Below are 16,696 nucleotides of genomic sequence, written 5' to 3'. Positions count from 1 at the left end.
AAAAAAAGTATTTCTGAACAAAAATGTTTATTGTTAATGTGAAGCAGCTTGCTTGATAGGTGAGTGGATGTATATATTTCTCTGTTCTCAGGTTGGATACGAAGTGGGATCAAATGGACAGCGTTTGTCTGATTTCTACATGAATGATCTGGACAATGCTCTTATTCCGGTCATTCATGGGGCAGTGAGCACCAGTCGGGATGGCCCCATTGTGCTGGAGCTCATTTTGCATGTCATCAATTGATGTCCTGTTGCCATCAGTGGCATCAAGCATCTGAAATAGGAATATTTTTAAATGTTGACTACTCCCCCACCCCAATTTGTTAAGGCTGTTACCAAGGAACAGGTGGAAGTATATGGTGCACGAGTGAAAAGTCTGTTGGAACATGAGACATCACCAAGCTGATGCAGAATGGATGCAATGATTGGTCATGGTTTTTAATTTGACAGCTGTTAAAGCTCAGGCCTGACTGTGTACCGACTTGTGTTCCTTTCATTTTGGCCTTTAAAAACTTGTACCTGAGGCATAGTTAAGCTGGTTGTTGTGGTTTTAGGTGATTGAGTAGCTAGCTTTAGGAGAACAGGACAAGGCCAAAGTAGTAAACTGCTGGGTTAGAGGTCAGTTGTAAGCATGTTCAAAAATGAGAGCCAGGTGAAGGTAATTTTTGACCAATAAATAGTGGCCAGAGACACACCCAGCTGCAGGCTAGTTTTGAGCACTTTGGAAGTAGTTGACAGGTAATTTTGGAGATGCCAGAAGAGATCGGAAGGGGACCACTAGGCAAAGTAAATGTCGGTGTGGGGAGAGGAGATTTGTATAGCTTCTGCATTCCTTGGGAGTGGATTAAACACACCCTCCCTCCACCAACCATGGTTATATATCCCTTAGATCCATTAAATGACTTCACCACTAAATTGGGCAGATGATGGACCACGAGAGGAGTTAGAGTGTTTTCATGATTGCACCACTGGTGTCTGTGGGTAGGTGTGCTGTGCAGTCATGTTCAACACCACAGGAGTTAGATGGAGGTGAGACACTGGATGGAATTTGAAACTCAATCAGGTGAAATATTTAGAATATGCTGTCAGGCATTTTATAATGACATGTGTTAGGAAAAGTATTGTTTATAAGGGAAGATTGGAGTCATACAATTGGCTTGTTTAAATTAGATTCTTTTGCTTCAACTACATTTTTAATGTTTGCCCTCTGAACCAGACCAGTAGACATTTTTGTTGGTTACCCACTTTGATGCAGTTTACACAGTAGACAATGTACAGTTAAATATCATCTCAGTTTCACATTTTTTTAACAATTATGTATCATGTTGTTATATGAAACAAATGCTTTTGAAAACAATTCCTGACCTACTAGGTCCTTGTAGAGCTTTTAAAATGTACAAGCAACTAGCATCTATTATGTATCAGTTATTATGTTTTTAATTTTATTACTGAGCTGATAGATCCATGTAGTGCTTTTCAAATTTTTGCTTATTTCACAGAAATTTACTGCAAGGTAATGAATGTGAGGATGTAGTCTCACCTGTATTGTTTGTAATTTGTCAAAATTAGTGTCATTTATATTTGTCCCAGCTTTAGTGATGGAAGGACATTTCCTTTGAGGAAAAACAGTTTTACTAGTTTTCAGCAGTCTTACTAACTACAGTATAATGGGTTCGGGTTAGACTAGAATGCTAAGTATAGAGAATATAGAATACTAAAGTATATTTCAGTATAATGGGAGATTAGTGTAACATTATAGTCTATTCTTAAAATAACCAAAAGGCTAAAACAGTGTTGGTTGAAAATGAGAGGATAACCAGTCGATGTATTTTATCAACGAATGTTAAGATTTGTTTACATGCAAGTTAAATGAAGAAACGGATATGACATGACATCATAATCAAGTACTTGAATGTTTCTCCTCCCTGTACACTCTATTGAAATAATTGTTTGGACGATTTTTTTTCCTTATTTTTGAAGCTGAGCAAGTCCTCTGTTAACCAGTGAAGTGGTCTGCTTACTCAGTCACACCCTTTGTTACAAGCATCACAAAGAAAGTTGTGACCTTGATGCCAAAAGAATAAGTGCCAAGCCAAGTCTCATTTTCAATGAACAATGCTTTCATTCTAGATATTTATATGGAGGCATTTTTTTTAAGTATGTACCAAAATTAATTTCTTTGTCACCAGTTCATGGTCATGAACGGTTTGAAGAATAAACTTTCCAGGCAACATTTACAGGACTGGTGAGACTAGAAGGTTGCTTATATTTAAAGCACAGTAGAGACTAGAAGGTGACAACAAATAGTATTGACATTTCTTCTCATGTGGCACAGGATGGTGATGCGAGGACTAGCCATTTGTCAAGACTGTAGACTGGTGTCATTTGTTAAGACCAGAACTTATTGGCATTGCCCTCTTCCTCGGGTGTTGCTTCTGGCTTAAGCCTGAGAGGTGAGGAATATGTGGGTGACAAATTCTGTAGACATTTACTGCTTTCTTCTTTACCAGAAATCTATGTATTGCATTACCCCTCTCTGCTTGTGGAGCACCTTGCAGGATAGATGGGGTTAAATTGGTGAGGCATACATGTACACTTATTGTCCAGTCACAGAACTCTTGTGTGGCATCAAAGTCATGCTGGTGGTGTGAGGCATCCTGCTTGGGTGAGGAAACAGTGATTGCCATGGGGAGAACACAGCTGCTAGAGTTGGATGCAGCAAGGAGACAGGCGAGGTCTCTTGGGAGAGACACAACTATTGCTGCTGAGACCAACAAAGTTGAGATTTGTTAAAATAGCAGCACAGGGAGGTGGAAACCCGTCATGATGACAGTATGATCATAGTCTTCTCGTCTCCCACTATGTGTTATGCTTTTATTATGGTTTAAAGGTTTGCTGCAAATGTACTTGAAGCATTTGAGGCGCTATGCACCTGGAAGATGACTTTTTTTGTTGACTTGATTCTGCACTGTTTTAGTGGGGTGAGGTTAATTGTGGAGTTTGATGCAAGATCCTATTTCATGCTGGTTGTCCAGTTATCAAAGCCAATGTGAACATGGTTTCATGTGTACAGAGTTCAGGACCCTTGAGGCCTTGAAGGTGTTTCTGAAAGTGGGATTATCAAGGGCAGGATTTGTGATCACAAGAGTACAAAAAGTATGTTTTACATTACTGTCACGCAGAGTGTGGACGAATTAACGGAGGCATGTCATTTCTGTGAATTTTTAAACATACTCAGATTGCAATATCAGAAAGTGTTATGGAACAAATGATGATTTCAGTAATCATCTTGTTAACTATGTTAAATGTGGGCGAGATGAGGTCATGTGTGTTTCTACATGCAGTGTGTATGCATTTGCATTTTGTGGAAGTAGATGCATCATGTGTATATATATAAGTACATGCACACTCCATACTGTTGGAGGTGAATATGTAAGCAGTATAACCTGAGCATTTTATTGAAATTGAAGAAAGGGGCGATGTGAAGAACCTTTAAATCTACCAGTGTATACTGTCTTGTAGCAGTGTACTTGTACGAGTGTATATATCACATTTGGATGAATACCGTACACTGAGTGCAGGCCACAGTTCCCCTAGACACCCGTAGAAACAGGATTGGTAGATTTCAAGACCCTTTGTTTGCTGGTGACGTAGAGTGAGTGTGGTTAAGTGAAGTAGAGTGTGCGATATAGCAGCATAGAGGTGCTTGTGTGATTTCAGGGACAGGCCAGCATTCTAACCCATTCTTTTGCCACCTCACTCACACGCACACACACAAAACATACAGATTCTTGGCAACGAGCTAAGATACTGGCCTTACCTGATAAAATACCAAATGTTAACAAATCTATTTATTTTCTGGCACTTGACAATAAATGTGTGCTGAGCAACAGTTTTTGTTTCTTGGCCTGATTACTTCGTTAAATGTGATATTGAAGGTGCGGCTGGCGTGCACTGCTCGCATCTGTTGGAACCTTCTGTTCCATGGTCAGGCCGACAGGCAATGTTTTAATTACTCATTTATATTTGTCCCAGCTTTAGTGATGGAAGGACATTTCCTTTGAGAACCAGTTTTTAGCAGTCTTACTACAGTATAATGGGTTAGGGTTAGACTAGAATACACTACAACAGGGATGCCCAACCTACGGCCCGTGGGCCATATCCGGCCCGCGAAACTTCTGCCCACAGTGCAGGAAATCGGCATGTTAGTAATAAAAAAAGACCTAAAAAACGAAAAAAGGAAGAAGTAGTATTTATCCCTACGTAGGGGCGTCTCTCAATCTTTTTTTCGATGGACAAACATTTCGATTCAGTGTCCGACTTGTGTCTCTACGATGCAGCCGGACATTCAGAAGTTGGTTTCGGGTAAACAACTTCAAATATCCCACTAATTACTACATAATTAATGATAAGTACAACTTGTTTCTAATAAAAATGGTATCTGCTCGATTTTTTTTTGATTTTTTTTTTATTTTCGCGGTGAAGTGGTCCGTGACACGCATGTCGGAAATATGTATGGCCCGCAGGCCGAAAAAGGTTGGGCATCACTGCACTACAGTATAATAGACAGTAGAGCTACAGAACTGTTCATGACCCCACAATGACATGGTCTAAGTTGCCTAAGCAGTTCATACAAATCCAGTCTTGAAGGATCTCTCCACTTAAATCTGGATAAGCAAAGAACAGCATGAAAACTAGCACACAATGTGAAAACTATTCTCTGCCATGTAAGTCTTCAAAGACGCAAGATTCTCCTGTGCTGTCAGATCACAGCAGGCATGCCCCTTCATAACAGTTGACAAACTCTGTAGTCTTCCCTTTTCGCTACCTTTTTTTGTTTTTTTTTTTTCTATGGCGCACAAACACCGTCGTCAATTGCCTGCTCTCAATAGGAGGCTGATCACAGCTCATGCTAATCTGGTGAGGTCACTTAAGAAAAGTGGATGCCCTCGCTATTGAAATCATGGAGAAGTCTGGGGAAAAAAAAGCAAAGATTTCAGTAAATATTTCAATCTTATTTCCAATGATGAAAACTCTCTTCCACTTGTACAACTTAGGCACTAGTTCAAGAAGCAAAGCTGCAAGATCACACTTGCAGCACTAACCCTTGCCCCTAGCTTGAAGAAACCATGCATTTGCCAAGAAGGTAAGTAGATGCTGAAAGTATCCTATCACATGGACCAGTCTTCAGTTTTACAAAACTTGCTGCCATTCTCAGTTAAAACTCATTCAGCCTGTTTCAAGTTTTAAGAGGGCGTTAAACACTTTCTTGTTTCAGAAATATCTATTGCAGTAACTGCTTTCTCACTGGGTTCACGGACGTGTGTGTTCATGCATGCAAATGCAATGTCACTTGGAAAATAAATTTTTTTTTTTTTTTCTTAAATATCATACATAAACAATTCATTTTCAGTAAGCTTACAATCAATAAAGATAGGAGATAGCTGTGAAGTCATTACACAAAATAACATTCACTCACTGCAGAAAATCATCTTGGTCCAAAGATCGTGCTCGCTTCTTCTCAAATCCATTTTTCTCCAGCAAACTGCAGACTTTTGTTTTGATATCAAAATCTCTGGGAAGTGGCTGCAACAGATGGAGGATGTAGTTCATGGTAAGCAGTGGTCAGTTATGGACATTTTCTGTGGAAGAGTACTCGCCGCCTACATTACAGCACAAAAATGATTTACAAAAAGACCTGCTGTCACTTAACAAGAACATTAACTTACTCAATGTGTTCCAATATTTGCACCCACTAACCAACAATGAAGATCTGACTGGTTGATTATTTTAGCTCCTTAAGAGAGGAAATCAATACTAAAACATAGTTAAGCCACACATACTTCCCTCAAGTTCCAAACATGTTCCTCACACTTTGTCACCGCAATGCACCATGCCACCTGCAGACTCTGCAGTCTTGTGGTTAATGCCTACAACTTATTGGCAGAAGTTTGTGGTCTACACTTGGGCACTGACAGCTCATGGCTAGTCAGCAGCAAATGGACAGCTTACGGCTAGTCAGCAGTTCAGTTATCAAGCAAAAAGGATGGAAAAAACAAGTTGGCCTTTTACAATCTGTGGCCCTCCATCAGTTCCACAGTTCTCTGCCCCTACCACTACAGCTGTTTCTATTACCGTGCCTGTTACAGTTCAAAGATCAGAATAGTGTCACCTGCAGTGTCATATTCACAACAAAAAGTTTGGATATTTTAGGAAGCTAATCAAAGGAAAAGAAAACTCCAGTACTCACTATGTTTTTCACTGAACAATGGACACAGTAATTCTTCTCCAGGAGTTCTAATACCTTAGTATACCTGAAATGCACATATAAATCATGATAGCACTAAAAACTTTAAAATATCTGTAATACTGATGAAAATCAGAGTAACATCAGAACTTCCATTTTAGCTGCACATGCAAGCTTGCAAGCTTGATGGGGCTGGGTAAGACTATGCATGCACAAAATTTCTTTAAGGAATTTCTCTCACTGGCCCACCCCCACCCCACCAAGCTAATACATTCTTGATGTCAAAAAAATCAGTTTTGCGTGGAAGCAGAAATTCTCTTGTATTCTGGGATTTAAACAAGTCCTACCTGAAAGAGGCACCAATTGTCTTGTTTTTTCTAGCAAAACAGATTCGGATCAGACCATCCCACTCCTGTCACAACATGCAGCAAGAAAATACAAACATGAGATAAATGAATGAAAAAACTAAATCCAAACAAACATTATGCAAAACATTTTTGTAGGCTACGCAAGTGTCAACACTGGTCTGAAATTTCATAGAATACTTTGTCATATGTTGAAGCATGGCGTACTGACTCCTGGTGAAAATACACTCATTGCTATTTAATGCAGACACTACAATTCTTTAACCCAATGCCTCAAGCATATATTTCATGTTTCACTGAAAAGAGAACCGTTACACTGACCTTTCACTGAAAAGAGAACCTTTACACTGACCTAAAAGGACCAAACACAGCAGACTTTTTTCTTTACCTGAAAGTTGATTGGAGGAGGAGGATTTCGAGGCTCTAACCTTACTACACTGGATTCAACTTTAGGAGGTGGTCTGAAGTTATTCTTGCCAACCTGAAACATTTTGTCACGATGAAAAAAACTATGAAACAACCAGATCAAACAATCAGCTTGCTGTATTTTCTATGGATCTTCTAATACAGTAATTCTGTAAAAAAAGAAAAAAAAAAAGGTATAAATTTCAGCTGTTCCCTCACTCCAGCAATGGCCAAATCATCCACTGGGCCTTGGTTTCATGGTCCGGATTGTACAACCAACATTATCACCTGTGGTGATGTGCTTGAAGCCATGAGAACACATGTGATAGAATGTTTCCAAGAATTCTTTGCACCAGTCCACAAGGCTTTCCTGTCAGCAACCTTGGCACCCAGCAAGCTGAAGCCCAAATCACGATGGATGATCCTGTGAAGAGTTGCAGAAGGAATTCCCAGCTCCATTTCCCTGATGGTCACACAGCCATCCCTTTCCAGGAATTCATGAACTTTGTCGACATTGTCTGAGTATCTTGATGACCTGGACCTTCATGATGCTCGTCATGACAGCTGAAATGACCACTGCTAAATCAACAAGGCAGGGAAAAATTATGAAAAAAAAAATGCGGAAACACTCTGAAGAATCATTCTATTGAGTCCACATGGTCTGCACTTGCTGAAAGCCTGAAAAATACTGAAGTCTGGGTGGAAGAGGAACATCCCTTGTACACAGTTCTTCAGATGTTTAAAGAAAACTCTACTGATAATTATCAATGATATAATATGAATCTATAGATTATTATAAATCACAATACAGAATTATTCTCTCTCTCTATATATAAATATACACACATAATTTTCTGTTGACTTACCTTCATAAGATGGTCAACTCGAGCTAGGAGTTGTGTATTTACAGAAAGCCGACAATACAGCTTATCTCCAGGTCGTGCAACTAATCTCTCCGCAAATTCCTGTTGGAACATCAGCACTGCACAACTGCACATTATACAATATACAACCAGGCTGTGGTTTACACAAACATTCCCATACATATAGCAACTTATTTACAAGAACATCCGCCAGAAACACATATCCTTATTAACAACCATTTTTAAAATGTATAATTTTTAATATTTAGTTCATAATCATTAATTTACCACATAAACTGCACCCTGCCTGCCTGCTCTCTTCCCAAATAATAATTACAGTAAAAACTCCCTAAATTCCATCAAAATCAGGGCATAACCGAGAGGGGTCATAGTATGGAGCTGCTTTCATTCCAGGAATCATGACTTTAAGCGCTTATAAATTCAGGTTAGTTTATTTAAATGTTGAAATAAAGCTTTTAAAAACCATTATCATAATGCAATTTGATAATGCATTCACTTGGTCATGTTTATTCTGCCATCGTTACAGTTTGCTGATGATTTATAGAACTAACTCTTGAGGTAAGAGCAATTGATCAATACACGTGTACCGTGATAGACAAAGAGGCTCTTCAATGCACTATTTATATTTTTGAACGAGATCTCTGCAAAATATCACAATAAAGCACCAACAATCGGTCACAAGAATTGAGAATTGCATTTATGTGTCATTGTGAGATTTAAACCAAATGTCTGTATGCAGCACAAACATTTAACAAGAACCTTCAAACTAAAGGAGAAGGAAGACTGGAAGGATACCGTTCAAGCTGCAATGACCATCGACCCAACGAACAAGCAATCTCTTTCAAAACAGGCTAATTTTACATGATTTCTACAGAGAATCATAATTTAGGGTAAAAGGTTGGCTGGAAACAGTCTACTTTAATGTACTTAATTTTGTTAACACACAACCTCTGCAAAAAAGTTGTAATAGAGTAAACTGTAAGTTGGGTTGGGGAGGTATCATAACAGAGATGATGTTTATATACTGAAATATGTCCGTGAAAATTTTTCAAGTCATCACTAAGAGGTCATCCTGCACTTTTTAAAAAATTGGCCAAGCACTGCTGTGCAACTATTCACAAAAGAAACTGTTGTCTGCAAAAAGCAAAAAACAAAACAAAACAAACAAAAAAACTCACCGAAAAAAGGGTCTGTGCAGGAGAAGCTTGAAGACAAATGGAGAAGATATCTGTTATAGAATACCAGTAATTTAAAGACAGTCATGATAGCAATAATGATGATGATTCTACACTGTCTTTTCAACCCATCAAGGCAGGCACAAAGTGCATTACAAAAAGAACCCACACACATAATCAAAATAACAATGATTTTCCGTGAAGAAAGGCAATTATTGTACTAAAGATTTATTAAATCTCTTTTCATCCGAGATTGTTGTTGCTCTAGTCGGTGAGTCAGGATGGTGTATGAGTGGTAAGTGTGTTGTGGTAAAGGTGTGTGATTCAAGAAAGGGATAATGTAAGATACTGTATGATTGTAAGATGCAGAGTAAAACTGGTACAAACCACCCAAGTTTTGTTTTGATGGCAATGGTTGTGAGGATTACTGAATTCTCCATGTATGGTGTTGAGATTTAGGATAATGGTGTATGGGTGGGTTTTTTGTGAGAGTGGATATTTTACAAATGCTGTGTTTTGAAGTGTATGTATATGCACATGAAAAGTTTCTTGGTACGTTTTCAGAAGTTGAGAATAACTGGTCTTGATATTGTTTAACACTGGACTGTATATAAAGCAGTTTTAAGACTGAAGGTATTTTGATGAGAAAATGAGAAGACTGCATAGCACAAAGATCAAAATGTTATGACAAGAAATGGACACATATAATTCCATCAAGCTAAACATTAGAGATAAGATGGCCCAGATGAACAATATGCTGCAATGACAATTAGAGGAAGAAGTGGTCTACAACTGGGATACACAAGGCAACAGGAGACAACAAAGTTGATGTCCATCCAGGAACAAGACAAAATGACAGAGCAGTTCCCTTTAGCCAGTTAAGCTTCTGTGAGAAATTTTACACAGAGCAAACAGAACATAAGCTGTAATAAAAAAATAATTACCTTCAATAAACAGCGGGAATTAGTATGATCTGCTGATAAATAAAATAAAATGTGTTTAATAAAATGTTCAGATGGCATAGATGGCTGAAGATGTCAAAAGTAGGTAGATCTCTTTACACACTTACTTGGTACGGTAGGTTGGCAACACACACATCAAAGAAAGGCAGGTCTGTCTTGAGAACATCACCAACTATTATCTGTAGCTTACTTGCCAGTGGCCTGTCACACAACATACAAACAGCTAACTTTGCCAGTAGTCTATCAAACAACAGCTAACTTTCCAGTGGCCTACATTACAACATACAAACAACTACTTGTCAGTGGCCTGTCACACAAGATACAGCAGCTAACATTGCCAGTGGTCTGTCACACAAGATACAGCAGCTAGCTTTGTCAGTGGTCTATCATACAACAACTATGCCAGTGGTCTGTCACACAACATTTTAACTGTCTTATTCTGTTTCATTACAAGTAGTCTAAAATAATTCAAGTTGGTCCACATTAAGCTGTTACAATGCTCATCACAATACAAATTTTTCATTAAATGCGTTGCATTGGCTGTGTTATCGGTATTGCAAAAGTTGTTTAATCCTCAATTACAAAGCATAAGTGTGTCTGCTAAAGTTTAGTAGTTGTCTGTTTACAAAGAAATTTTTTTTAGTGTAGCAAAAACACAGAGACAAAAAAAAAAAAAAAAGAAAAACAGAACTTCTAACTTATAGTTGAAAAAAAATTAGTTGACTCACGTGCCCTGAACCCTTTTTTGGACTTCAGCCACCATTCTTGGATCTACTTCACATGCCACAACCTGCAGAAATCAAAGAAGTCAAAGAGGATTCACACATAAATCTTTGGAAAAAAAAACCCAAAAGTGAATATAAATTCCAAAATTGAATTTCAGATCATGAACAAGTCAGCCAGCATCACCAATGCATGCTCCTAACAAATATTCACTATGTCATTTATAAAAGCATTCCACAATGCCTTCTTGTAATCCTGTTCACATGACAGTTCTATGTCAAACAGCTCAGTATCACTCACATCATTTCTGCTACTGCTTTTTATAACACAGTTTTTTTCTTACTGACCATAAGAACACACTTTATCATATTGCAGAACAATGTGAACATTACATCTGAACACTGCAAGAGGAGAAAATACTGCTTTGAGATTACAGATAGTCCAAGTTTACATCCTACAACTGTATAAGAAAAGATGCATTCAGGAGAAGGAAACAAAAAATCACCCGTTTCACTTTTTCCAAAAGTTTGACAGTCATGTTGCCTGTACCAGGGCCTACTTCCAAAACGACATCTGTTGGACGCAAGGCAGCCTACACACAAATAAAGTATAAATTACAAATAAAAATTACTAACTCATACATGCTGATAAATTAAAAATAAAGATAACTAGCTAACATACAGTATGAGTTTACTTCATGCCTGCTGCTGAACACAGGTCAGTTTGCTAAGACAGCCAAAAAAGGAAAAAAGGAGGCTGGTTTAAGAGTGTAGACTAAAGGCATCCACAAAAGCAGAATAGCATGCCCTGAGAATAATATGGCCATTTTCCAGTTCTGTTTAAACCATCCTATCAAACTAATTCAAAGAAAAATAATGTGCCAACAGGTATCTTTCCTAAATCCTTACTTTCTGTATATTAATATCACTGTATTTATATGTCAGCAAAATAGTAAGAAGCATATACTACAAAAAACTGATAAACCAATTGCAATATAATACATGAATAAATATCAGATGACTAACAAGAGTACTCTAAGATGGTAAGCTACTGACATCCACCAGACAAGTGATAATCTCAGACACTAAACTGTGAAACCTTTCACATAATGCTAAATAATACAGTCAAATCTCGCTACTATGCCACCCACCGGGACCGAGCAAAAGTGGCATAGTAGCGAGGGTTCGTAAAAACGGCTTTATTTGCTCAAGTTACCCGTCAGTCCAAAGCTCTCAAGAATCGTCTGCTGGCGCTAGCTGTCTCCTCTCATTCTCCCCCTCACCTCTTCATCCTCCACCCCTCCCAACCACATCCGTGCACCTGCATCCTGTTGCTAGTCGATGCCCTCCCGCTCTCCCTCTGTCACGTGACTGTCACCCGGCGAGTGACTACCCCCCATCGCTAGCCTCCACCCTCCCTGTGTGCGTGCTAGGTTCCATCCACCTAACTGCCATGTCCCACACTGCCATAGAGTATAATAATCGAGCACTGCGCGGAATTTCACAACTTGTGTCTTTTAACAATCACAAAAAAGTGGCATAGTAGTGAGAGTCGGTGGTGGCATAGTATTTTTTTTTTACATTGAATTTATAGTCGGGACCAAGCAAAAGTGGTATAATACCGAGAGTGGCATAGTAGCGGGGTGGCATAGTAGCGAGATTTGACTGTAGTAATAAACTTAAAATTAGCAGAAGACATTACTAAATACAAACCTTCTCCACCATTGATGTAATAATCATTGGGTTCTTGAGAATGTGCTGTCCAATTTCTGTTCGGAAATTAATGCCTGAAACAAAACAAAAAAAGACAAAAGGATAAAAATGTGTTGTCCAATATCAGTTTAGAAATTAATACCTGAACAAATTGACAAAAGGATAAGCATCATAACAGCTCAAAAATGCATTTACTACTATGAAAATTAAGCATGCTCAAACATAAGAGTAAACACTACTCCAGCTACAAAGTCTGACGTAGATTTGCACAGCTAAGAATAGACAGTTCGTATGAAAGATGTAATAAATGTATCATTATTAAACTTTATAATACAAAACATGCACCAATATTATCCAACAACTACTCAACAATAAATATTAGCAATATTTAAGATTCAAAAGGTTGGACTGATATGATGACTCACACATACCTTGTTTCTGTATGGCCTGATGTTGCCGAGATTTTGTCCCTATTCGCTCTTTCGGCATTTTGGTAACTTGGACAGAATTGAGACTTGTTCCTAAGCTTATTTCAGGACACGCACAAAATAAAAGCAAAAACTATTCAACCTGTTTTTATGTTGTCGCTCCCACCTTTATGTTGAATGAATAAAGTATATACTAACATGTTAACATTAGCAGAGTAGGCTCAACAAGAAGAAAAATAATAGAATAAAATAATAATAAAAGTTACAGCACAATGATCAATATCTTGACACTTTTTACTATAACTTAAAGGTACCTATTTACTGAAAATACTGCATATGGGCTCTGATAATCAAAAATCATTTTGGAAACTATTTGACATGCTAAGCCATACTCAGATATGTCACTGAAATATGGGGTCTAGAAAAGCAGAGCCACCAACTAAGGCTTTATCACGACAAAGCAGCCAGCCCTGTATGGGGTCTTAAGGAAGAATGCAAATGAAACAGATACAATACACCTTTTGCAATCCCTTTCATCCTCCAGTATCCTTCTAACATTATGATCTAGGACAGTGGTTCTCAAAGTAATTTGGACTGCAGACCAATTGACTAAAGTAAAAAATACACCGGACCACCAAGGCCTAAAATCACTCTGTACTGTGAATTTCGAATTTAAATTGCTGCATTTGTTTCATTACAATTCAAAACCAAATGTATTTTTGTGATAGTAGTATAGTAATAAGTTGACATTTTTCGCAAAGTTCTTTATTAATTAAAATGTTAATGCAATGAATAGTTGTTTTTCATGAGATATTAAGGTGATAATATCTGGATCAGTTTTGGAGAGTTTCAATCTCATGTTAGATTCCACGTTCAACCGGCTTCTCTTATTTGTTTTCAGTCCGAGTGTTGAAAATCCAGTCTCACAACAATAAGTTGTTGGAAATGGCAGTAAATGCTTCACAGTGACATCAGCAAGTCCATCTTACTCAGATCATACATGAAAATTGAAAATAAGGAAGTGCACTGCATTATTAAGAGGTAACAGACGATGCGGTTAAATGACACAATGCTCGCACTGCGACATAGAGACTTAGTTGGTGGTTTAGTTAGTTTATTCCTTGTTGCTCCTCTGAGGAGCATAGGGCCGCAACAACACCTCGCCAACAGACCCGGTCTTGGGCCCAGGTTGTTCGACAGTTGATAAGCAAGCGTTTTATGTGAAGGAGCAGTTGGATATCGATAAAATTAAAACTCATGTGAAATCAATAATGGTCTATTTAGCAGATATAGCAGTTTAAGCATCACTTTGCTGACGTATGACAGTCAGCTGCAGACTACCTGATTTATGTGTGCTGGCTAACAAGTGGTCCGCAGACCACACTCTGAGAACCACTGATCTAGGGTGAAATGGGTAGATGTGTTTTGCGTATAAAATGCATTAAATATTACTATTAGCTTCAACTAGCTAGACTACCCTTGAACAAGTTGAACGGATACTGTCACAAACCTGCTGTGATGTATTTTCTTTTAATATTTTTTTTAATTAGGAAAAGTAATTGGATGGGTGAGGTGGTAAAGACAGCTATTACTGGGGCTGTCAGTGTCAACAGCCTGATGCTGCTGGCCATGCTGATCTTTGTTTAATTAAGTTTGTGTTGATAAGTTGTTTTGTTGAAAGAACAAAGGAAAGAGTGTGGTAGTGTTTTGGATGCGTGTGGTGTGACTGAGGTTTTTTTTTCTCCTTGAGGGGAGCAGAGAGAAGAAACAGTCTCCTCTGTCAGTGGTCCAGAGCGGATGGTTTTTGTTTTGTAACCAGTCCTGACGGACTTGGTGTTGTAGACCTGGGTACAAATCCTGACCAGATTTGTATTGTACAAGTCCTGAACAGACTTGAAGTTACCAGATTTGTTTGTATCTTTGTATGACATTGAACCTGTTGAGGTGAGTGTATATCTTTGTTGATTTTTCAGTGAATGGGGACATTTCTGATGAGTGTGATATCTTTATGTATATTTCATGAAAATGGTTTAAAATAGTTGAGAGTTGAATTTGCTACTTATCTAAAGATTGGTTTTGTTTTTCTCTCCAGGTTTTCTTTTGTGTTTTTATTTCACTTTTGGTTAATTGTTCTTCGTCTACTTGTCTTATCCGCCTGGGGTTCACCGACCTGCGCTGAGTTGAAAATAACTTCAAGAAGTGAAAACTTTGTGCTACTTTTCACGTGGATATATTTGTATATGTTAGAAGTGAAACTTTGTGTTGTTTCAAGTGGAGACTTTGTGAAGAACTGTACTGTCGGCAAGAAGATTGAATATTTTTGAGACATTGTAAGAAACGTGTGTTCGAACTGTGGGTTGGAAAATTTGGATTTGTTTTGTGTTTCTTTTGGGATTTCAAATTATATTATTTTTAAAATTTTAATTGTTGTCTGTGTTTTGATTTATTTATTTACCTTGTCTGAAAGGCACTGTAGAGTGCAGGTGACAGATACACCAATGAAATGTATGTGTCAGGCCACTGGCAAGTTAGCTGTTGTATGACCAATATATAATTGTGTATCTAGGCTAAATGGCTAAAAGACAAAAATGGGTTTGGAGTTGTAAGGCTACATAAATGAACAGTGGATGAACAGCACTTTTTAGCAAAATTTAAGGACGGATTTATGTTTGTGGGTGTAGATACAGGTACCTGTGTATCCACTGTTCATTGATATGACATTTTTATGTATGGATAATTGCATGTGTGTGTGGGGTGGGGGTGGGGGGCTATCCTCCTTATTAACACATGAGAATGTGTCCCCAAACCTCTCATGTGTAAATAAGCAAAAAGGACTACGTATACTCGTCACTGAATTTCGAACTGCTGCATGTTAATTTTTGTAACCCGCTCCCCTTGTCTTACTTCTGAAAAAACAATATCAGTATCAAACACACACCATCGAATATAATGGCTTACGTCTTACGTTAAATTATTTTAAATCTCTAATGAGATGGCTATCTTCTACGCTCTGTTACACCGTAATCGCAGAAAATCGAAACCAAATATATTTTGTTTCACACTTACAGTCTACTACTGCACTACTACTACAAACTCTTGTCCTGAGAGACAACTGGACAGGGAAGAGTGCAAAGAGACATTTTGAAAAGACACTGGTAAATGCAGAGTACATTATTTTACCTTCAGAATACTAAATGTCTTGGTGTTAGGTCTCTTGATAGAAAGTAATGTTGCCAGTACAAGTGTTCCACGTGCCTGTGAAGTCTTGTGCGTGTCCGTCTCAAACCTCAACAACCAGCCAGGAACAGCAACTCTACAGCCAGAAAAGAAGCGAGGCAACTCTAGCTTCCGGTCATTTCGACCAACAGCGAAAGTCAATTCGTCCCATCTAGGTTAATTTCCCCCCAAGACTCGCCCTTTTGGCTAAGATCAAAGTGATTATGGGAAAAAATACCGAAAAGTCGAATCGTCCCAAGCCCCAAAAAACGAACCGATCACCGATGAAACAAGTAGCTATTACCTACGTGTGACTAGATATGGCAATGATAACCTCTGTAGGTGTGACTACGTAGACATGGCAATGATGAGCTCTGTAGGTGCACGTTTAAAGTCTGTAAAGTGTCATTTGCTTTGTTGTCACAAGAATTTCCTTGACTTAAAGTTGAGTCTAGTGGGTTAAAGTCCAGTGGGTTAAATCTGAAAAGGAACATTAGTTGAGCTTTCAGCTGTAGAAATGTATGTACTTTTGGGGGACTCCTATATACACATTAATGTTCATAAGCAATTTTTCTTGCA

The 16,696-nt window shown here is 38.2% G+C and overlaps 2 protein-coding genes across 4 annotated transcripts in view; one reads left to right on the top strand and one right to left on the bottom strand.

The window, feature by feature from the left end:
- Window positions 1-3,895, top strand: part of LOC112573191 — a 33,779-nt gene extending 29,884 nt beyond the window's left edge. Inside the window, 1 exon segment of the mRNA XM_025253320.1 lies at window positions 92-3,895. Coding sequence (XP_025109105.1) covers window positions 92-244 — 153 coding nt within the window. The 3' untranslated portion in view covers window positions 245-3,895.
- A 943-nt stretch (window positions 3,896-4,838) lies between these two features.
- LOC112574310 (probable dimethyladenosine transferase) lies at window positions 4,839-16,218 on the bottom strand. 3 transcript variants are annotated; one of them, XM_025255312.1, is made up of 13 exons: window positions 16,082-16,218; window positions 12,905-12,999; window positions 12,474-12,547; window positions 11,267-11,353; window positions 10,767-10,828; window positions 10,146-10,239; window positions 9,080-9,129; window positions 7,884-8,007; window positions 7,001-7,093; window positions 6,595-6,659; window positions 6,251-6,314; window positions 5,480-5,586; window positions 4,839-4,973 (listed from the first exon to the last, which is right to left on the bottom strand). In XM_025255312.1, the coding sequence occupies exons 2-13, from the start codon at window positions 12,960-12,962 to the stop codon at window positions 4,931-4,933; spliced, it is 921 nt and encodes a 306-aa protein (XP_025111097.1). In that variant the 5' UTR covers window positions 12,963-12,999; window positions 16,082-16,218; the 3' UTR covers window positions 4,839-4,930. The 3 variants fall into 3 exon arrangements, with proteins under 3 accessions (XP_025111097.1, XP_025111099.1, XP_025111098.1); XM_025255314.1 differs by having other exon boundaries at window positions 9,080-9,105; XM_025255313.1 differs by having other exon boundaries at window positions 12,905-12,970.
- Between the last annotated feature and the right edge of the window lie 478 nt (window positions 16,219-16,696).

This window comes from Pomacea canaliculata, linkage group LG10, assembly GCF_003073045.1.
Source record: "Pomacea canaliculata isolate SZHN2017 linkage group LG10, ASM307304v1, whole genome shotgun sequence".
Taxonomy (NCBI): Eukaryota; Metazoa; Mollusca; class Gastropoda; order Architaenioglossa; family Ampullariidae; genus Pomacea; species Pomacea canaliculata.
Note: the sequence above shows the minus strand (reverse complement) of the source record. Positions and strands in the feature narration are given on the sequence as shown.